The sequence below is a fragment of the Saccopteryx leptura genome, chromosome 3 (genome assembly GCF_036850995.1).
Source record: "Saccopteryx leptura isolate mSacLep1 chromosome 3, mSacLep1_pri_phased_curated, whole genome shotgun sequence".
NCBI lineage: Eukaryota > Metazoa > Chordata > Mammalia > Chiroptera > Emballonuridae > Saccopteryx > Saccopteryx leptura.
Genome location: NC_089505.1, coordinates 80,889,697 through 80,908,241, shown reverse-complemented (window position 1 = coordinate 80,908,241; position 18,545 = coordinate 80,889,697). Strand labels below are relative to the sequence as shown.

At 58.9% G+C, this 18,545-nt stretch overlaps 1 protein-coding gene across 2 annotated transcripts; it reads right to left on the bottom strand.

Moving 5' to 3' along the window:
- Positions 1-125: 125 nt before the first annotated feature.
- U2AF2 (U2 small nuclear RNA auxiliary factor 2) lies at positions 126-17,323 on the bottom strand. 2 transcript variants are annotated; one of them, XM_066374565.1, is made up of 12 exons: positions 17,183-17,323; positions 12,962-13,097; positions 12,298-12,342; positions 11,962-12,065; positions 11,552-11,703; positions 10,199-10,315; positions 9,872-10,010; positions 5,226-5,305; positions 5,012-5,134; positions 4,703-4,801; positions 4,272-4,520; positions 126-849 (listed from the first exon to the last, which is right to left on the bottom strand). In XM_066374565.1, exons 1-12 carry the CDS (start codon positions 17,229-17,231, stop codon positions 715-717), a joined length of 1,428 nt encoding a protein of 475 aa, XP_066230662.1. In that variant the 5' UTR covers positions 17,232-17,323; the 3' UTR covers positions 126-714. The 2 variants fall into 2 exon arrangements, with proteins under 2 accessions (XP_066230662.1, XP_066230663.1); XM_066374566.1 differs by having other exon boundaries at positions 4,715-4,801.
- Between the last annotated feature and the right edge of the window lie 1,222 nt (positions 17,324-18,545).

The following is an 18,545-nucleotide window of genomic DNA, read 5'->3' as shown; positions in this document are numbered from 1 at the left end:
CGAAGCGAGCCAAAGTGACCAGGGTGCCCGTGCCCACGCTAACCAGACTCCATGCAGTGGAGGCCACGGCCCGGGACCGTAGGGACACCCCGGGATTACACACACCAGAGAGCAGCTCCATAAAGTAAAATACAACAAAATGTTTAATGAGCAAATTCGTCTTAGCAAATATGAAACCGCCACAGAGAATAGAAGGGCAGGGCCATGGGGTCCGGGGAGACTAGAGGAGAGAACCAACTACGAAAAAAACCGGAGGGGTGGGGGGGGGGGGAAGAGAGGCCAAAGGGCGGGAGCTGCGGTCCCAGAATGGGCGAGAGGGCAGGCGAAGGGCGGGACAACAAAATTCAAAATAGTTTGGCCATAAAATATAAACACACTGTTTCTACGGGGAAGAAGGGGGGAGAAGAGGGAAGAAGGGGGAAATAAGGGAGGAGAGGCTGTTTGGGAGGGGCTGTGGGGTTCTACCCCGCCCTGATGTGCACCCCTCCCCATCCCAACCCCTCCCCTCTGTGTCTGTGGGTGCGTGTCAGTGTGTGCCGTGTGCACACTTCCCCAGTCCCCGCCCCGCCCCCCCCCTTAATTGCTGCCATTCCAGTTGCTGCCGGCTGTCATTCGGCTGTCACTCCTCTGCCCATCGTCTTCGGACAGGGGGGAAAGGGGGTGGGAGGGGGAGAAGCCCCCAGCCAGCCCAGCCCCCGCCCGCCCTCGCTGCCTCTACCAGAAGTCCCGGCGGTGGTAAGAGTCGGGGTCACAATACTTAGTGACAACCACTCTGTTGGCGAACTTGCGGCCTGTCAGACCCTGCATGGCTTTCTGGCAGTCGAACACAGAGGTGAACTCCACGAAGATCTGCAGAACAAGAAAAGAAAAGCAGGTTGTGAAAGCTGGGTGGCCTCCGCCTGAGGAGGCACTGGCTACCTCCTAGTGAACGGCAAGCATCCAATCCACCAAACCTGGAACGCCGAGACTGAGAAGAATGGAGAAAATAGGCACACTGCAGGTTTGGGGGCATTTACCCAAACGTCCTTCAGAACCCAAGGATCAAAGAGCAAGAGCACAGAGCCGAGGCTCAGAGGCATGGAGAGAAAGAGCAGAAGCCAGCTCTGGGGGTGAGAGGTCACTCGTGTTATCTCCTCTACACCAGGCAGGCACCAGCCACTCCAAGGGCCATGTTCTCCCCAGACAATGGATGAACTAAGGGAAGCTCAGAGATTAGGATTCTAATCCAGGCTGACACAGAAAAAAAACCAGACCTTGATCTATTCAAGTATCTACCTTGCTTGAATCACCAGTTTACAAAGTGGAGGGAAGGAGATACATGGGAATTCTAAAATGCTCTTATTGCTCCAACCACTAAAAAAGGCAAGGCCAGAGTGAGGTAGAACTGATTCATTATAACCAAGTTTAAACCAAGTTGCATGATTCCCGATTTAGAACCTGAAACAAACTGTAGAAGACATTTTGAGACAATCAAGAAAACCTTGCCCTGGCCAGTTGGCTCAGCGGTAGAGCGTCGGCCTAGCGTGCGGAGGACCCGGGTTCGATTCCCGGCCAGGGCACATAGGAGAAGCGCCCATTTGCTTCTCCACCCCTCTGCCGCGCCTTCCTCTCTTTCTCTCTCTTCCCCTCCCGCAGCCAAGGCTCCATTGGAGCAAAGATGGCCTGGGCGCTGGGGATGGCTCTGTGGCCTCTGCCCCAGCCCATAGAGTGGCTCTGGTCGCAACATGGCGACGCCCAGGATGGGCAGAGCATCGCCCCTGGTGGGCGTGCCGGGTGGATCCCGGTCGGGCGCATGCGGGAGTCTGTCTCTCCGTTTCCAGCTTCAGAAAAATACAAAAAAAAAAAAAAGAAAAGAAAACCTAGGCCCTGGCTGGTTGGCTCAGTGGTAGAGTGTCGGCCTGGCATGCAGAAATCCCGGGTTCGATTCCCGGCCAGGGCACATAGGAGAAGCGCCCATTTGCTTCTCCACCCCTCCCCCTCTCCTTCCTCTCTGTCTCTCTCTTCCCCTCCCGCCGCTGAGAGGATCCATTGGAGCAAAGATGGCCCGGGCACTGGGGATGGCTCCTTGGCCTCTGCCCCAGGCGCTAGAGTGGCTCTGGTCTCGACAGAGCGACGCCCCAGAGGGGCAGAGCATCGCCCCCTGGTGGGAAGAGCTTCGCCCCTGGTGGGCGTGCCGGGTGGATCCCGGTCGGGTGCATGCGGGAGTCTGACTGTCTCTCCCCATTTCCAGCTTCAGAAAAAAAAGAAAAAAAAAAAAAAGAAAACCTAAACGTGGACTGGGTAGGTACTAAGGATAATCATGTTAATAATGGTATTGTCCTTTCATTTAATAAAATCTTTAGACCTGCCAGTAGCTCAATGGATAGTGTATCAGCCCAGCATATGTATGTCCTGGGTTAGATTCCTGGTCAGGGCACACAGGAAAAGCAACCATCTGCTTCTTCCCTCCTTCCCCTTCTCTGCCTCTTCTTCCCTTCCGGCAGTCAGTGGCTCTACTGGTTTGAACATGGTGGGTGCTGAGAACAGGTCCATTAAAAATGCATTAACCTGGCCCTGGCCGGTTGGCTCAGCGGTAGAGCGTCGGCCTGGCGTGCGGGGAACCCGGGTTCGATTCCCAGCCAGGGCACATAGGAGAAGCGCCCATTTGCTTCTCCACCCCCCCCCCCTTCTTCTCTGTCTCTCTCTTCCCCTCCCGCAGCCAAGGCTCCATTGGAGCAAAGATGGCCCGGGCGCTGGGGATGGCTCCTTGGCCTCTGCCCCAGGCGCTAGAGTGGCTCTGGTTGCGGCAGAGCGACGCCCCGCAGGGGCAGAGCATCACCCGGTGGTGGGCGTGTTGGGTGGATCCCGGTCAGGCGCATGCGGGAGTCTGTCTGTCTCTCCCCGTTTCCAGCTTCGGAAAAATACAAAAAAAAAAAAAAAAAATGCATTAACCTCATGTGCTAAAAATAGCTCAGTACTAGAACATCGGTCCTAGACAGGGTTGTTGGGTGGATCCTGATCAGGGTGCATGCAGGAGTCTGCCTCACTATCTCCCTTCCTCTCACCTTAAAAAATTAAATTAAAAATCTTTATGTTTCAAGCAGTTCAGCATGACAAATGTAACAATGGAGATGTTTTCTGGTTGTCCACAGGAGGTGGAGGGCAGTGCTCCTCAAACCGAGTGGGCCGAGGCTGGGGATGAGGCTAAACATGCACAGCACAGACCCCAAAATAAGAGCTACCAGGTTCAAAATGACTGAAGTGTTTCAGGCGAAACACAGTCTACACACTTTTAAATTATTTCAGCAGAGAAAGGTGGTGGTATGGGAAGGTAATGTAGACTATAAACACCACCATACTGATAACCTGAAACTCCACATTCTGTACTGCTCTCTGTGCTACAACAGAACCTAAATACAGTTATTCTAGCACTATATACAGTTTCTCTCTACTTTTATGTATCTTTGAAAAAAAAGGAAATAGTTTAAAAACAAAATAGGCTGGAGAAAAATAAAAAGGCCGATCCCAGAGACCAGACAGGATCTTTCCTCCCATAAATATTTTCTCAGCCTCCATGTGGGCCAGGTGCCAGGCTCCTTTCTAGTGTCGACAACAGCACTGAACAAATCGGACTCTACTCCTTATGGTCCCAAAACACACCAAGGACACTCCTATCCCAGGGACTCTGTGCCTTGCCCAACCTGCCTGCGGGCCGCAACAGCAGGACATCTTCCGGCCTTAATGCCACCTCTCAACTGTGACCTTGCTGTCTTGAAAGTGGTACCTGGACCCGCTCCCTTCCCCAATACAGGTTAGCATGGGAATGAGACTACTCGGCCCACCCAAGCGCAGGGGAGGCACCCCCATGATCCGCTGGGCAAGGGAAAGGATGACACAAGTTGTGTATGTGCCATGCACACACCCGCCTCCCAGGGCGCGGTGCCAGCGGCGATGTGACTCAGTGGGCCGCAGGAACCTGAAACCTAACCCTGTGGCCCATGTCCTGTAGAGAAGAGGCTGCAGGAACTGCTCTAGTTCGAGGGTGACACAGGTGAGCTCAGCGGGGCTGCTCAGTAGAGCACCTGGCACCCACCCAGGAGGCGAAGCGGGTTTGTGGTCGCTGTGACTGTTTTTTTTAGCCCTTTCCCCAACTCCACAGACAAAGCCAAGCCACTCACATACAAGGCTACATAACAGCCAATTACTAGAATCCCATTCTGGGCCCTGGCAGGCGCTGAGTCCCGGAGAGCCAGAGCACTGGGGCGATGTGGGAGCGGAGAGGGTGGACACACCTTCCCGCAGCCAGGCACCTCGACGCCATCCACGGGCCGGGGGATCTCGATGGACTTGACCAGCCCATACTTGCTGCACTCGTCACGCACATCCTCCACGATCTCCTCGTATTCCTCATCGTCCAGCAGCTCCTCAGGCAGCACCATGTTCATCAGGCACAGCACCTCAGTCGGGTGACCGCCCATCTGCACCTGGGAGCTCATCAGGCCCGGCACTTGCAGGGTCACAGGGGTCTGGTTTATGGTGCTCTGTGGGGCAAGCACGCGGGGACATCACGGGGCCGCCCTCCCTCCAATGCTATTCCAGGAACACCAGGCCCAGCCCTTGACGCCTGGAGAAGCTGAGTGCAGAGCTGGGACAGACCCGTATCCCCCCCCCCCCCCGCCCCTTCCCACCCCCAAGTCCCCTGAGCCAATGGAAGGTGACGTGCCGGGGGGCTCACCAGCGTGGCATTCTTGGCGCCCACACTCGCCCTCTGCACCAGCAGCTTCTTGTCCCCCAGCTGCATCCCATTCAGCCCCGCGATGGCCTGTGTTTGGAGGACCAGGGGTGGGGAGGCGCAGGGAAGAGCCGCAGGTCAGGGCCGAAAGGCTGGACAAAGGGCCGAGAGCTGGGAAAGCCCCGGGCAGTGCCCCAAGGCAGTGGATCTCCTCCCACCCATCCTGAGGAGGGAGACCACGCAGGAGACAGCAGGGCAGGAGGTAAGGGTGGACTCAGCCAAGCCGGGGCCGGGCCTCACCTGGTCTGTGACGTTGATGTCCACGTACTCACAGAAGGCGTAGCCCTTGGAGAGCCCAGTGGCGCTGTCCTTGACTAGGTTGAAGGCCTTGAGAGGCCCGAACGATGTCAGTAGCTCTTTCACCTGTGAGGGCGGCCGCCATGCTATCAGGGTTTGTTTGGGCAAAGGCAGTGGTAGGGGTAGGGACAAGGGTAGGGGTAAGCAAGAGGCCTACCTGGTCATCGTTCAGGTAGTTGGGTAAGCCCCCAATGAACAGCTTGTGGGCAGAGTCCGGGACCACAGTGGACACAACTCCTGGGGGGAGAAGGAAGGAACCGACTTGGATACCCACCAAGACGTTGTCACCGAACCCTGAGGAAGTACACAAAGAGAGGCCTGCCTTCCTCCCGGCGCGGTGACCACCGACAGAGAAAGCACCATGGCTCCCAAGCCTGCCCTGCCTCCAAGGTTCCCTGTGCCTCGCTACAACAGACACCCAGACACCTGAAGCCAGGCAGTGAGAGTCCCACCCCGGGGCCATGAAGACCTGAGCTCACACCCCAACCCGAAGCCTGCAGCTATGCAGCCTCCCCTCCTGGTGCAGGGTCTCAAAGACTCACCCCTTTCTCCTCCAGCCTTTTCCTGGCCCCCGCTACTTCAGGGAGATCCCCAGGCAGGGGAGGCTCTCGGCCGACCCCTGACGCTCCTGTGTGCCACCATAGCCACCTAGCCCCAGCTGCTCTCTGGCCTCAGGCAAGTATGACACTGGAGCAGTTTGCTGTGTCCCTGGGGCCCAGGAGGGTCTGACACAGCAGGGTCACAAAGCTAGGTATACTTGGTGACACCATAAGTCCATCTTCCCCAATCCTGCCGTGTGCACTGAATTCATCTCAGAGACCAGGGCCAGCGGGCAGCTCAGCCCCATGTCCCACAATCCTCTCTGAACCAATCAACCCCGTTCCCGTGAGGGATGCAGCGCTCCCACACCCTGTACAGACAGATCCAAGGCCACCAGCCTGAGCTGCTCCTGTCCCTGCTTTCCTCCGCAGTCCTGTGCCCGCGGCCACCCTATCACCTGCCACTGGGGAGCTGAGCTGGGGTGGGGGACAGCTGACACGGAATCACCACAGCCCTAGGAGGCGCACACCACCCACCATGCTCCCCACCTCCCGGCCCACACTCATGTCACTGTACAGATGTGCTGCACCAAGTCAGCCACTCCAAGCACCACAGCCATAGCCCATCAACCACGAGACCTGCCTGTCCAAGGGGAGGAGCAGCAGCATCCTAGGAGCAGGTGCCCCAGACCCAGGAGTCCCCACGGGCCAGGCAGCTGAGTCAGTCTATGTGTCAACGCTCTCCAAAGCCCACCCACCCTCTGACAGAGATACACTGAGGCACGCAAAGGCCTTGCCAGCCTGAGGTCACACAGGCAGGAAAACGTGGCCTCCAGGACGCCGTCACCCGACTCCACTCCACAGCAAACTAGGAGGCTTACAGGGGGTGTCACCATCCTGACAGCAGACGAGAACATGGGCAGAGACAACGTCAGCCAGCAGGGCAGCGGCAGAGCTGGGTAAAACGTAGCCACTGGGCCCGCTGTACCAGGCACCCCAGGGTAACGAGGGTGCTGAGAGCACCCAGGTCAGGCTCCATGGGGGCAGGCTAGGGGTGCGACACTTAAGCAAGGTTCTCCTGTGGGGAGAACGCGGGCACCTGTCCCAGAGGGCACATGGGGGAGACGGGACCTGCTCAGTGCCCTTCACACGGGGCCCAGAGGACCGGCCCTGGGAGGCCCCACCATGGACTCGGCTCCGAAGCAGAAGAAGAATGGTCCTCAGGTCCCACGAGTAGGCAAGGGCGCTGCCTCCTGGGAACTCAGATCGTCTCAGCACACAAGGTCAATGCACCGCCGACACAGGACACAACCTGACTTAAGCCCACACGCAAATCTGGCTCTACCTGCTCCCGGTTCCCATCTCGTCTTACAGACGCCACACAGGTCCTACCAGCACTGGACAGCGGGCCCAACTCAGTGGGGACGCACTTTAGGTATCACCACCCTGATGCCATGCATCTCCAGCTTCTGGTCCGTGTTCTCCTGCCAAGGGTAAAGAAGCTGCCTTCCAGGTTCCAGGGGTTTTCCCAATCTAGAACGACTGCTAAATTTTACAAAATGCTGCCTGTCCAAAAGATGGCGCAGTGAATAGAGTGTCGGACTGGGACACAGAGGACCCACATTTGAAACCCGGAGGTCACCAGCTTGAGCGTGGGCTCATCTGGTTTGAGCAAGGCTCTCCAGCTTGAAGTCAAGGTCACTGGCTTGAAGCCCAAGGTCTCTGGCTTGAGCAAGGGGTCACTCGCTCTGCTGTAGCCCCCGGTCAAGGCACATATGAGAAAGCAATCAATGAATAGCTAAAGTGCTGCAACGAAGAATTGATGCTTCTCATCTCTCCCCCTTCCTGCCTGTCTGTCCCTCTCTGTCCCACACAAAAAAATCACTTCCTGCCAGTTCCCAGAACAGAAGGGGCCTGCGGTGTGAATGCTCAAACTGCCCAAAGAGAGATGAGTGAACGAGCTTTATGCCGCTCAAGTTCAGTGATGGCCACCTCAAGGCAAGAGCCCACGACCAAGAGAAGACAACCTAATGCACCTGTCCCGTGTCTAGGACGTCTCCGTGCGCACCAGACAAGGGCCACAGGCAAGAGGCAGTGCAGTGGCCCTGGCCGGTTGGCTCAGCGGTAGAGCGTCGGCCTGGCGTGCGGGGGACCCGGGTTCGATTCCCAGCCAGGGCACATAGGAGAAGCGCCCATTTGCTTCTCCACCCCCCCCCCCCTCCTTCCTCTCTGTCTTTCTCTTCCCCTCCCGCAGCCAAGGCTCCATTGGAGCAAAGATGGCCCGGGCGCTGGGGATGGCTCCTTGGCCTCTGCCCCAGGCACTAGAGTGGCTCTGGTCGCGGCAGAGCGACGCCCCGGAGAGGCAGAGCATCGCCCCTGGTGGGCGTGCCAGGTGGATCCCGGTCAGGCGCATGTGGGAGTCTGTCTGACTGTCTCTCCCCGTTTCCAGCTTCAGGAAAAAAAAAAAAAAAAAAGAGGCAGTGCAGAGAAACGGCAGAGCAAACAAGCCTAGCCACCTTACCCCAGACCAGGTCAGTGCGCCCATGCCTCCCCTCCTCCTGTCAGAAGGGGCCACAGTATCCACCACAGTGAGGACAAGCGGTCAACGTTTCCACTTGTGGGCCGAGGGTATCTGTCACCACTCCATTTGGCCATTGCTGCACAAGAGCAGCATGGGCACTAAGGAAGCACAGCTGTTTGCCAGTCTTTATAAAGCAGGCAGATCCACGTTGGCCCCAGACTGTCACCTGCCATCTCTCATACTGTATGACTGTCACACACATCTCCAGGTCATTCAGAGCACACCTGATGATGCAGGACAGCACCTGACAAAGTGACATAGGTGGGGGTGGGGTTGAGGGCGTTCCTCAGGTAGCAAAGACGAGCTGGGACCTGAGAGTTTGTCCCGCAGGCATTAGGTGTAGAGCATCGGCCTGCACGCTCAGAGAAGACCACTGTGCACTATAGCCTTGGTTTTAAAAAAAGTTAGTTACCATCACTTTACACAAACTGCTGTGGAAGACAGCGCTGGAGATGGGCCAGGCATCCAGGCCCAGATCCGAGGTGCCGCCCTCTCTGGAACCCCACGACCCTGCCAGTTTCTAAACTGTCCTCCAGTGCAAAGCTGTGCCCCCAGAACCCCACAATCCCGAGCTCTGCGGGCCTGGCTGACCCCGAGCCCCGAGTGCACGCATGCTCCTCCTGGCTCTGTGGCACCCACTCCAGGGGCCCGGGGCCCCCAGCACAGCTGCAGTATGGGCTCCTCCCACCTGGGGTCCCTGCACCCCACAGGGCCGCCCACACATCTGAATCCTAACTTGCACCCTCTTTCAGCCACAAGGCTCCATTCCCACCCGCTGTCTCTCTGAAAGGTTATCCCGTGACACATCAACACCATATGAAACCCCAATGTCCACGTCCAAAGACGTAAGGGCACATGATGCACAGCCATGGCCCCTACGAGGTGGTGTCTGGCTGCTCTCACACCACAATCACGGAGCAAAGCCGTCCCACTGAAACCATATGGCCTGCAAAGCCCAAAACACCTACTAATCTGGCCCTTTCTAGGCAAGAGGGTGCCGAACTCCAGTCTGCTATTTTTAACCACCGCCCAGGATAACGGTGACCATGGTGCAAGGCGGGCCCCAACATACCAGACCCACGGGGACAGGGACAAAGATGAGGCAACACCCAGGTGCTGAGCTTTAGGACCCACACTGGGCGCTTCACCTCAAAGCGCTTTACCAAGGAACCAGCTCAAACAGGCCTAACCCTGTTTATAACAAGATACCGAGCTGTGTTTGCAAGTCGCGTGTCACAGACCCCGAGCATGCTCAGAGAGAACCCTGACCTCCAGCAACACCCAGAACCCCAGAGCTAGGACATGGCAGAACTCCATCACCCAGGCTCTCGCCGGGGAAGCCGATGTGAGCCTTGCCCCTGTCCTCTTAACCACACAATAAAGCCAGCATTGTGGAACTGCCTTCTGTGTGCGTGAGCAGGGAGCCCTCATGCAGCTGCACTGACCACTGAGCTAAACCACACTCGCCCTGGGCCCTCACTGCCCACAACAGCTATGCTCTGTGCCTGGCTCTGCCACCCAGGAGCTGCATATTCTCAAACCCGTAAGCTCAGCCTCTCTGGCCTTGGCTGCTGCCTCCGCCAAGGATCTGGGGGGTCTGAGGAGACACACCCTGAGCCCTCACTGTCTCCCAAGCAGCTCCCACTGGGCTGGGGAGGCAAGGCAGAACAGGACCCCACTCACCAGGCACGTAGACGGAGGGGTTCTCCGACATGCCGGGCAGGGGCTGGTAGTCATGAGGCCTGCGGATCTTCAGCGACTGGCCCTGGAAGATGATGCCATCGAAGGCCATGGCCTGGGTGGTCTCGTCCACCGAGCGGAACTGAAGGAAAGAGAACAAGTGGTCAGTGGTAGGAGCAAGCAGCCGGCCCAAGCCCCAGCCCCAAAGGGGCTCTAGGGCAGCAGGGAATCAACCGCAGAGGGACCTCAGGCAGACAAGAATTGCTGCCCCCAAAGGGCCCGGCGGCCAGAGCCGCACACACACCCAACCCCAGCACAAGCCCCGCTCACCTCCAGAAAGGCGAAGTTCTTGTCCTGGTTAATCTGCACTGCCAAAACAGGGTTGCCAGGGGCCTGCGTCAGCCCCCCTAGGCGCATCTGGGCATTGAAGAAGTCCATCATTGCCTCCTGCAGAGGGAAGAGGAGACAGGGAGGGGCAGGGAAGGGGGTAGAGAGAGGAGGGGGAGGGTGAGAGAGGGAGACACAGAGGGTTTGGGGGAAGGGGGAGGGGGAGGGTGGGCAGAAGGGAAGAGTGGAACGGGGTGGGGCAGAGGTCAGGAAGAGGAAAAGCCAGAGGGGAGACAGAGAGAACAGGGAGAGGGCGGCCCAGACGGCCAGCCGCGGGCCAGGAGGGGTTGTGGGGGCAGGCCCAAGGGGCCCAAGCGGAGAAAGAGAAGAATGTCACAGGAAAAAACCAGAGGAAAAGGAGAGAACACACGACACAGAGAGAACGAGGAGACAGAATACGTGAGAAGAGGCAGGCAGCCGGCGACCATGAGGAGGGACATAAGAGGAAGGTGGAGAAGCAGCAGCAGGCAGGACAGAGGGACCCCAAAGGGGAGAGGGGAGAGGACAAGTGAAGTGAGGAACAGGGGGACAGAGGGGAAGGGGAGGGGAGCAGGGTGGAGGGGGCAAGGGAGAGGGAGGAGAGAAGAGTGATGTGGAGGGATCTGGCCCTGGAGTTGGGGGCTGGTTCATCAAATGTAGCAAAGTGCAGGTTGAGAAAGTCAGAATGGACCTTACTTGCCTTCGCCGATGGTAGCAAACTTTTTGTTGCTACGAGGGATCTCAGCCCCACAATATTTCACTTTAAAGAGAAATGGAAACAACTCTTTGATCTCGGGATTCTCAAGGGTGCCACGGGAAGGGGTGGGGGGAGGGGGAGAGGAGCGTGGGGAAGGGGGGAGGTCAGGGCCATCAAAAACACAAGAGCAGCGCCCACAGGCGGACCGCGGGAGAGGCGGCAGAAAACAGAGGTGTCAGAAATGGAGGGCTGCTGCGTCTGTGTGTGTGTGTGTGTGTGTGTGTGTGCGCGCGCACACACACACATGTCGAGTCTCCCTCTCTCTCTCTCTCTCTCTCCACACAGACTCAGATGCACGAATCAGTGGTTCATAGGTAAGTTATGTGTGTGATCGATCCCTGGGTTCAGAGGAGGTTGGGGGGAGATGGGAGAGGAGAGAGGAGGGAGGGAGGGCCACCCCCAGCCCGGCCCCTGGCTGGCTCACACTCCATCGTCCGTCGGGGAGGGGGCCGGGGGGTCTTGCAGGAGCAAAGTCTGACCCGTGCAGGTGGGAAGGGGAGGGAGAGGAGGGGAGGAGCATGGGGAGGGGCAGGGAAGGGCAGGCCCAGGGAGGGCAGTACCTCGGTGATGCCAAAGGGGATGTTGCCCACGTACAGGCGGCGGGCCTGTCTGGTCATCTGGCTCCCGACCACAGGCACCGGCGTCGGGGTCACGGCCAGACCGTCTGGGGTCATGGTGGGGAGGAGAGCAGTGGCTGGGATCTGACCGGCAGCTTCAGAAAGAGCATTGAGGATCAGCGGGTATCCGGACAACCCTGGGTCCGAGTCCCTCGACCATCCCCCACCCCCAGCCCAGGAGGAAGGCACCTGATGCACCTGCTGTCTGAGGAGGCTGTCCAGCTCTCCCCAAGGCGGCCCTTTGAGGCCGTGTCTCCACCCCCCCACGGGGGCTCCCCCATAGCAGGCCAGGAAGCCCAGGGCATAGCTCTCAGCACCCCCAAGGAGGGGGCGAGCCTCTCCGAGCAGCCCACCTTGCATGGCCTTGTACTGCATGGGGGTGATGTGCTCAAAGCCAGGCGGTGGCACATCCCAGTACTTGCGGACCTTCTTCTTCTTCTCATGGCGGGGGGAGCGACTGTGGGGGGGGGGAGAGCAGGCAGGGCCACCTCAGTGCGCCTCTTCCCCGACGCCCCCAGTTTCCCCACCAACAGCTCCACTCTCTCCAGGAGGGAAGAGGGTATAGGTCGGGCAGCACCCCAGGCGTGGGGAGGGGGCTGGTGTCAGGGCAGGACAGTGCCGGGCAGGCACACGGGGGCCGGAGGGGAAGGGGCAGACGTCAGCTGGGAAGGGCAGGAAGAGAAGCTCACATCAATCCACCGTGCTCCTCTTTAGCGCCTCTGGTCAAAGGTTTGCTGGGGTCGAGAGGGAAAGGTACGGGGAGGGGTGAGTGGGGACGCCCGTCTTCCCCACGGCACACCCCCCCCCCGGGCACTGAGCCCCAAAGCTGGGGACAGGGACAGGGCTGAGGTGAAGGAGCACAAGCAGGCTCCCTCGGCCCTGCTGTCCCCCCACACCCCCCGGCCAGGGAAGAAGAATGCGCTCAGGAAAAAGGACCAGACCTAACACTTTCTAACTGGACAAACCAAGCTGCAAGGAGGGCAGGGGTACAGGGAGAACAGAAGGGGCATCCAGGGAGGGAAGAGGCCTCAGAGAGCCGATAATGCATGTTCCAAGCCAGAAGGTGGCCCGGGAGGAACTGCTGGCCCCCCAAGATGTCGCCCTTCCTGGGAGGCAGAAACAGGGCAGAGGCAGACCCTCAGGAAGGAAAAAAAATAGCCCTTATCTCCACATGCGCCTCCAATAGCAAAAACCTACTGCACCTACAACCCCCCAGAAACCCCCAAAGCAGGAAAAAACGTTTCCAACAGACATACAGCTGACCCTGATCCGATACAGAGTCTGGGGCAACCGACAGCCTCGCCCCACGTTGGCCCACGCCGTCCACCCCGCTGGGGTTCTCTGGCCCGGTACCTTCGTCGCCGCCTGTCCCGAGAGGCGCTCCGCTGGTCCCGGTTGCGCCGGTCCCGGCTCCGGCTCCGGCGCTTGCGGTCCCGGCTGCGTGAGCGGCTGTGGCTGCGCTTCCGGTGCCGGTTCTCCTTGTCTCGCTCTGGGCAAGGCGGGGAAGACTGAGCTGAGGGAGGCCATGGCCCAGCCCACCCGCACACCGGGGGACGTGCCCCCGCCCCTGGGAGGCCACCCCCGAGGGGACAGGACTTGGTGGACTAGGGGTGACAGCAGGCGGCCTGGGTCCACAAGGCAGTCCCAGGACCCCGGGGGACCCAGGGAACGGGCGCCGGTTACCTGAGGGGACAGGGCCTGGAGATGCCCCCGGGGTGTAAGGTACCTGAGGCTGCTCAGGAGGAGCGGAGGAGCCAGAGAAGACAGAGGAGGCTGGCTCCTGGTCCCCCTCCAGGGCTGAGGGGCCTGACCCCAGGGTCGTCCCTGAGAGGGGCAGGGCTAGAGGCTGGGGAACCAAGAGACCCAATGATGTTTTCCTGACAGGACCTGTGGCCCCTCAGGAAAGACGTCCTCAATCACCAGGTGCACCCACAGCCCCGCATTAGGCCCAGGCGAGGCCCCCACCAGGATGCCATCCCCGAGGCCCCTCGCTCTGTCCCACACACACCTGACGCCCGGACTACCCCATCCTGCCTCCAAGCCAAGTACACAGAGCGCGTCAGGGGCTGGGCCGCTCCCCCAAAGACCCAGGAAACAGCACGGCGCCCCCAGCAAGGCCACAGACACTTCTGCAGGCTGAACCTCGAGCACAAGGAGCTCGAGGACAGTGCTCAAAGGGCACTGACTCCTAGACTACTCAGCAGGGCCCTATGGGTGTACTCATGTCATAAGCTTTACTGTGCTCCCAGGGATAGGAGGCGGAAGAGGCAGCGAAAACAAAGCCTCAAAGTGGACTTTAGCCTCACCTACGCTATCCTGTCTTTATTTCTCTGATGAACTTTTTATAAATGCACCTCCATTCCAGAATCACTAAAACTCAGGAAAAATATGCACCTAAGAAAAAGAAAAAGCCGCCTGGCCAGGCGGTGGCGCAGTGGATAGTGTTGGACTGGGATGCAGAGGACCCAGGTTCGAGACCCCGAGGTCGCCAGCTTGAGCGTGGGCTCATCTGGTTTGAGCAAAGCTCACCAGCTTGGACCCAAGGTCGCTGGCTCGAGCAAGGGGTTACTCAGTCTGCAGTAGCCCCGCGGTCAAGGCATATGAGAAAGCAACCAATGACCTACGGTGTCGCAATGCGCAATGAAAAACTAACGATTGATGCTTCTCATCTCTCCGTTCCTGTCTATCTGTCCCTGCCTATCCCTCTGTCTCTGTAAAAAAAAGTAAAAAATGAATAAATAAATAAATAAATAAATAAAAGCCCTGGCCCTACAACTCGGTTGAAGCATTGTCCGGAGAGCAATAGTTGCCGGTTTGATAAGCTGTCAGGGCACGTAAAGGAGCAACTTGATGTTCCTGTCTCTCTCCTTCTATCCTTGCCTCCCTCAAAAAAAGAAGAAAGGAAAAGAACAAACACCTGGAAGCTTCCTAAATCCAGAACCTGTGCTTAATATTAATAATTCACTTGCCCTCAATCCTTACTAATGCTTTGGGGACCCTACAATGGGCTCGTGTAATGGAAACTGAGGCACAGGGCACTTAGATGACTGGCCCAAAGGCCAAAAAAGCAAAGCAGAAAAAGCCTGAAGGTGACCCATCACATCAGTGAGTTCAGTTAATCAGCACGTCACACACCAGTATTCAGGCAAAAAGAACACTCCAGGATCTGGATGGAACCACTAATGACCATCAAGAGATTACCTCCTTGAAGGCAAAAGAAAAAAATGATTAAGTGAGTCAAAGACTGGAAGCAGGAAGCCAGTGTCAGGGGTACTGGCAGGTAAGCACACAGGATCTGGCTCTGCTTATGAGACGGGCACACCGCGCTCCCAAAGCCTGCTGCTGAGGCTCTTGGACAGAGGGTGCAGCGACGCCTGCTGGGTGCCCGGGACTCAGACCTAGAAATCAATTCCCTCGAGATGCAGGTGCACCAGTCAGGAGGAAGCTGGCTTAGAGATAAAGGCCCACAGTCAGTATGCAACAGGTAGGCAGCACACTCCCACTAAGGATGGGTTCATTTCCTCCATATACACAGAGATCCTGGACACAGAGGGGGCTTCTGGTGTTCCAAGTGCTTTGGCCACCTTGGGGAATAGCACCACCAGCCCAGGGGATGTGTAAGGGCTCAGGGCCTGTCCTCCAGGGCGGAGCACTGTCGCAGCACACGGGCGAGAGCCCGCAGGAAGGGTTCCCATGCAGTGGAACCCGCTTTGTAGCCACGATGTAAGCTCTCCTACTTACTTACCAACTGCATTAAACCAATGCATTAAACTCACCTCACCATTCTCAACTCAGTTTTCTCCCCTTCCTGTGAGGATCACATCTACCCCCGCCCTCACCTCCCATAACGTGTGAGGACTCGACTGAAGGATGTTTGGAAGGACCCATCTTCTCCAACTGTGTGTGACACCAACTCTGAGTGAGCTGCAGACCTGACTCTTTTGTCTTCGGTGTGAAATGACTTCAGTAGGGGTGATTTCACACACAATACCAGTTACTGATCATTTTTTCCCTAGATCATCCCCCCCCCCCCCTTTATCTCAGCTCTGCATCTGACCAGGCCTTGGAAAGTTTTTAAACTTTCTAAACCTGTTTCCTCCTGTACCAAAAAAGGAAGAAAAACGATTTCAGCCTCATGGGGCCCTGGCAAGGGGTCTGCTTAGAAAATATGGAAGAGGCAGCAAAGTGCTTGGGTACCCTGCAAGCGCTGAGTCTGTCACTACTGCCATCCGTATTCATTACGGAGTACAACAGAACGATGGCCAATCCCCACGTGAAATCAAACAGGCCCGATAAGGCATCAAGTAGCACAGCTAAGCCCGAAAGGAGCTGTTGCAACCCAGGAAGCTTGGCCCTGGAGCCCGTGTTCAGGGAGGACACCGAGGGTCCTCAGCGCTCCGCACACAGGACCTCTCCTCCCCCCGGAGGGGGCACCCCCATCCATCACAAACCCCAGGCTGGGTTTCAAAAAGAACTCGGGCGCCCCTCCTTCAGCCTTTCAAACACGGGCAGCTTCCACCTCTCAGGTCCCCCACCTTCCCAAGGCCTAAGTGTCTTCGCCCCCAAACCGAAATAGAGAGTGAGGCAAGAGGCACTTTTTAAACGTCCATCGGCTCTCCCAAGTTTCTAAGCTGAGATCTCTAAGCTGATCGAGACCCCGTGAAGGGAGAACCCTTGCCCACACCCTCCCCCTACGGCCCCCAACTCCACCAGGGCCTCTTCACGCCCGCACAGCCTCAGTTTCCCCATGTCTACGTGCAAATGATGTTATTACGAGGCCCGAGCCCCACCCCACCCCCGAGTTCGGGACGGGACAAGACGTGGAGTTTGTCTCCAGCGGGGGGAGGGGATGGCCTGCGCGTCCAAGACACCCCTATCATGGTCATCACTGCCGCCGCCGCCCTTGGGCAGGCAGGGTGTACGCGTGGGGCAGGAAGCCTTTAAAAACTGCACAGGGTGCGCCCCCCCCATTTTCACGAGAGCCACCAACCACGTCACCAGCGGGAACCCGAGGTCCCTCCCATAAACAGCGAGCGAGGGAGGACCACCTTCCCGGCGTGGACCAGGCCGCAGGACCCGGCGCACGTGGCGGCCCACGCCGCGATCCTGCCCACGTGAATGGAGAAAGGGGGGGGGGGGGAACCCTGCAACCGCCATTTTGGAACAAAGGGGGCGTGGAGACCCAGGCCGCGAACCCTGCCGGAAGCGGAAATAAAGGGGGACTGCGGGGCCCGAGGTAGGCACATTTGGACATCTAGACTCTCATTATTTAAGAATCAGAGACCAGAAGGCCACGCGGCAGGACCTCGCGGCCGCGCCGCCACGGCCGGGACCAAACGGGGCGCAGAGGGAGCCTGGCGCGCATGCGTGCCGGCCCGCGCCCGCTGCCCCCTCCCCTCCCGCGCGCGCAGGCACGCCGGGCGGTCACGTGACAGCGGCGCGCGCGCCACGGGACGGAGGAGGAGATGGGGGGGGTGGCCGCGCGGCGCTGCGAGGAGGGGGGAAAATGGCGGGGGGCACGGAAGAAAGCCGAGAGCCTCCCGCCTGCCGCCCCCGCGCCTCCGGGGCCCTCACCTTGCTTATTCTCGTTGAGCTGGCGCTCGAACTCGTCAAAGTCCGACATGCTGAAGCGGCCGCGTCGGGCCCGGTGCCGCTCTCGCCTCGCCTTTGCCGCCCGCTCAGGCCGCTTCGGCTACTTCCGCCGCTCGCTTCGGCTACTTCCGGCCGCCTCCGGCGCGCCACCGCCCCCTGCCTTAATCAAACCCGGGTCGCCCCGCCCCGCCCCGCCTCCGCCCTCTTCCCCGCCCGCCCGCGAGGTGCTCCGTCCCCCGAAGCCTGGTCCCGAAGCGCGTCAGCTATTTCCTGGACCGTAGAAGAGAAGAAAGTCGGTAGCAGAGCGGATTCGGCTTCTTCCGGAAACACCCGAAGGGAAGGTTTGGCTGGGTTCTCAGGGGGTCGTCACTTTCCGGAAATCAGCTCGTCAAGATCCGGGTGTTTCCGTAGGTCCTCGCCTCCTTCGGCGCCGAGCGGGCTTCCCCCACCCCCGCCACGGGTTCGGCTTCTTCCGTCAACTCCAACTGTCCGTCTTTGGCTGCTTCCGCGCGGTCTCCCGGCTCGGCTCCGCTAACCCTCTCAGAGCAATCCGCTCCTTCCGAAAAGCTGAACCGTCCCGGGATTCGGCACTTCCCGAAGATTCCCGGCTCTCGCCCCTCGAGTCCCGCCCGCGATGAAGCTCGATTCCAAGCTTCGGGTCTTTCCGGAAATTCCACTCGTTCACTCCTCCCCTCTCGCCAGACTTCGGCTCCTTCCGCCACCGTTTCGAGAGAAGGCCTGACTCACGGCTTCGGTTTTTTCCGTCGGAGCTTCGGCTCCTTCCGGCGTCGGGGAACCGAAAAGGGAGGGAGGACGGGACGAGGTGGGTCAAGGGAAAGGGACGGGGGAAGAGGCACGGGTCCCTACTCCAACCTGGCTGTCCGGGTCGGGGAGAGTGGAGGAAAAGAAGGGCCGATCTCGCGGAAGGCCTAAGGAGATTGCGCGAGACAGAAGCAGCCGGCCAGGTGTAAGATGCGCGCGGCTGTTGCTGCTGCTGTTGCTGCGGAGGTTGGCAGCGCGGTTTTGTGCGCCTGCGCAGGGTGGAAAGCGTAAAAGGAGCGAGAAGGCCCTTTGCGCCTGCGCAGATGTGGGTCTGAGGCGAGGTTTCTTACTACCCAGGGAGGGGGTGGGGAAACATGTTCGCGTCCCCCGTGCGCGTGCGCAGGGCTTTCCCTTGCGCGAAAGTTCTGAATTCCGGACGGTTCAGCTACTAGGCCACCCTCGCCTAGTTGCTGTAGCAACCGCAGGAGCTTGCCGCTTTCCTCCTCCCGGCAACATTGAGGAAGCTTCCAGGAGGCAGAGAATCTGGCATTAGCGCCCCCTGGCGGTCAGACGAAGCTTCCCT

Excerpts from the sequence above, each read along its gene's own strand:
- U2AF2 (XM_066374565.1), bottom strand. The coding sequence starts at position 17,231 with ATGTCGGACTTTGACGAGTTCGAGCGCCAGCTCAACGAGAATAAGCAA. Across the intron at positions 12,066-12,297 it reads GAGGAGCACGGTGGATTGAT|TCGCTCCCCCCGCCATGAGA; the intron begins GTGAGCTTCTCT and ends CCCCCCCCACAG. Across the intron at positions 5,306-9,871 it reads CCCCTCCGTCTACGTGCCTG|GAGTTGTGTCCACTGTGGTC; the intron begins GTGAGTGGGGTC and ends TTCTCCCCCCAG.